Here is a 688-nt window from a genome sequence, read left to right as displayed (position 1 = left end):
ATTAAAATTAAAATAAATTTGAAATTAAAGTTCGAAACAAATTACAAATTAAAAATTAGAGTAAAAAACTGAAAATCGTTTAAAAAGTCAATTGCGTTTTGTCTCTTGCTCCAAAGCAAGAACTCTGTTTAGGGTTTAGGGCCTAAACCCTAAACCCTAAACCCTAAACCCTAGCAAACCCTCGTGGGGCCCTTCAAACTCTTTAAACCCTAGCCCCACTAAACCTCCGCGAAAGTCCTCCACTCCAAACCCTCACCTCCAAACCCTAAACCCTAAACCCTAAACCCTAAAACCCAGGGGGTTTAACTTGGGCCTGGATGCAAAGCGAGCGAAAAGCACTTTCTTTTTTCTGGAACAACTTTCGAGGAGAATCAAATTCTTCTATTTGCCCATCCGCCAAAACCATCACCTGAACGCAACAAACCTTCAAAATGCTGCTGCTGCTGCTGCTGCTGCTGCTGGTGTTGCTGCAGATACCACTGCTGCTGCAACAAATACATTTAAGTAGATAAACAAATAAATGAATAAACAAATAAATAGATAGATTAAGTAAATAAATAAATAAAATGAGTTGCCGTTTTTCTGCCGACCAACTCCCGCAAGCAAAACAACCAATTAATTCCTTTCCACTTCTCCAATCCCATCTAATTAATTAATAAATAAATAAATAAATTAATTAATTAATTTA

At 37.1% G+C, this 688-nt stretch overlaps 1 protein-coding gene across 1 annotated transcript in view; it reads right to left on the bottom strand.

Annotated features, from left to right (window-relative positions):
• Positions 1-339: 339 nt before the first annotated feature.
• ETH_00040695 (uncharacterized protein) overlaps positions 340-688 on the bottom strand; it is a gene marked incomplete at both ends in the record, with an annotated part of 1,635 nt that continues 1,286 nt past the window's right edge. The window contains one exon of the mRNA XM_013375122.1: positions 340-409. Within this exon, the coding sequence (XP_013230576.1) occupies positions 340-409 (70 nt within the window). The remainder of the gene's footprint in view (positions 410-688) is intronic.

This window comes from Eimeria tenella, genomic scaffold, assembly GCF_000499545.2.
Source record: "Eimeria tenella Houghton genomic scaffold, Eth_scaff2532, whole genome shotgun sequence".
Lineage (NCBI taxonomy): Eukaryota > Apicomplexa > Conoidasida > Eucoccidiorida > Eimeriidae > Eimeria > Eimeria tenella.
The sequence above is the reverse complement of the archived record's forward strand: the minus strand, read 5'-3'. Positions and strand labels throughout refer to the sequence as shown.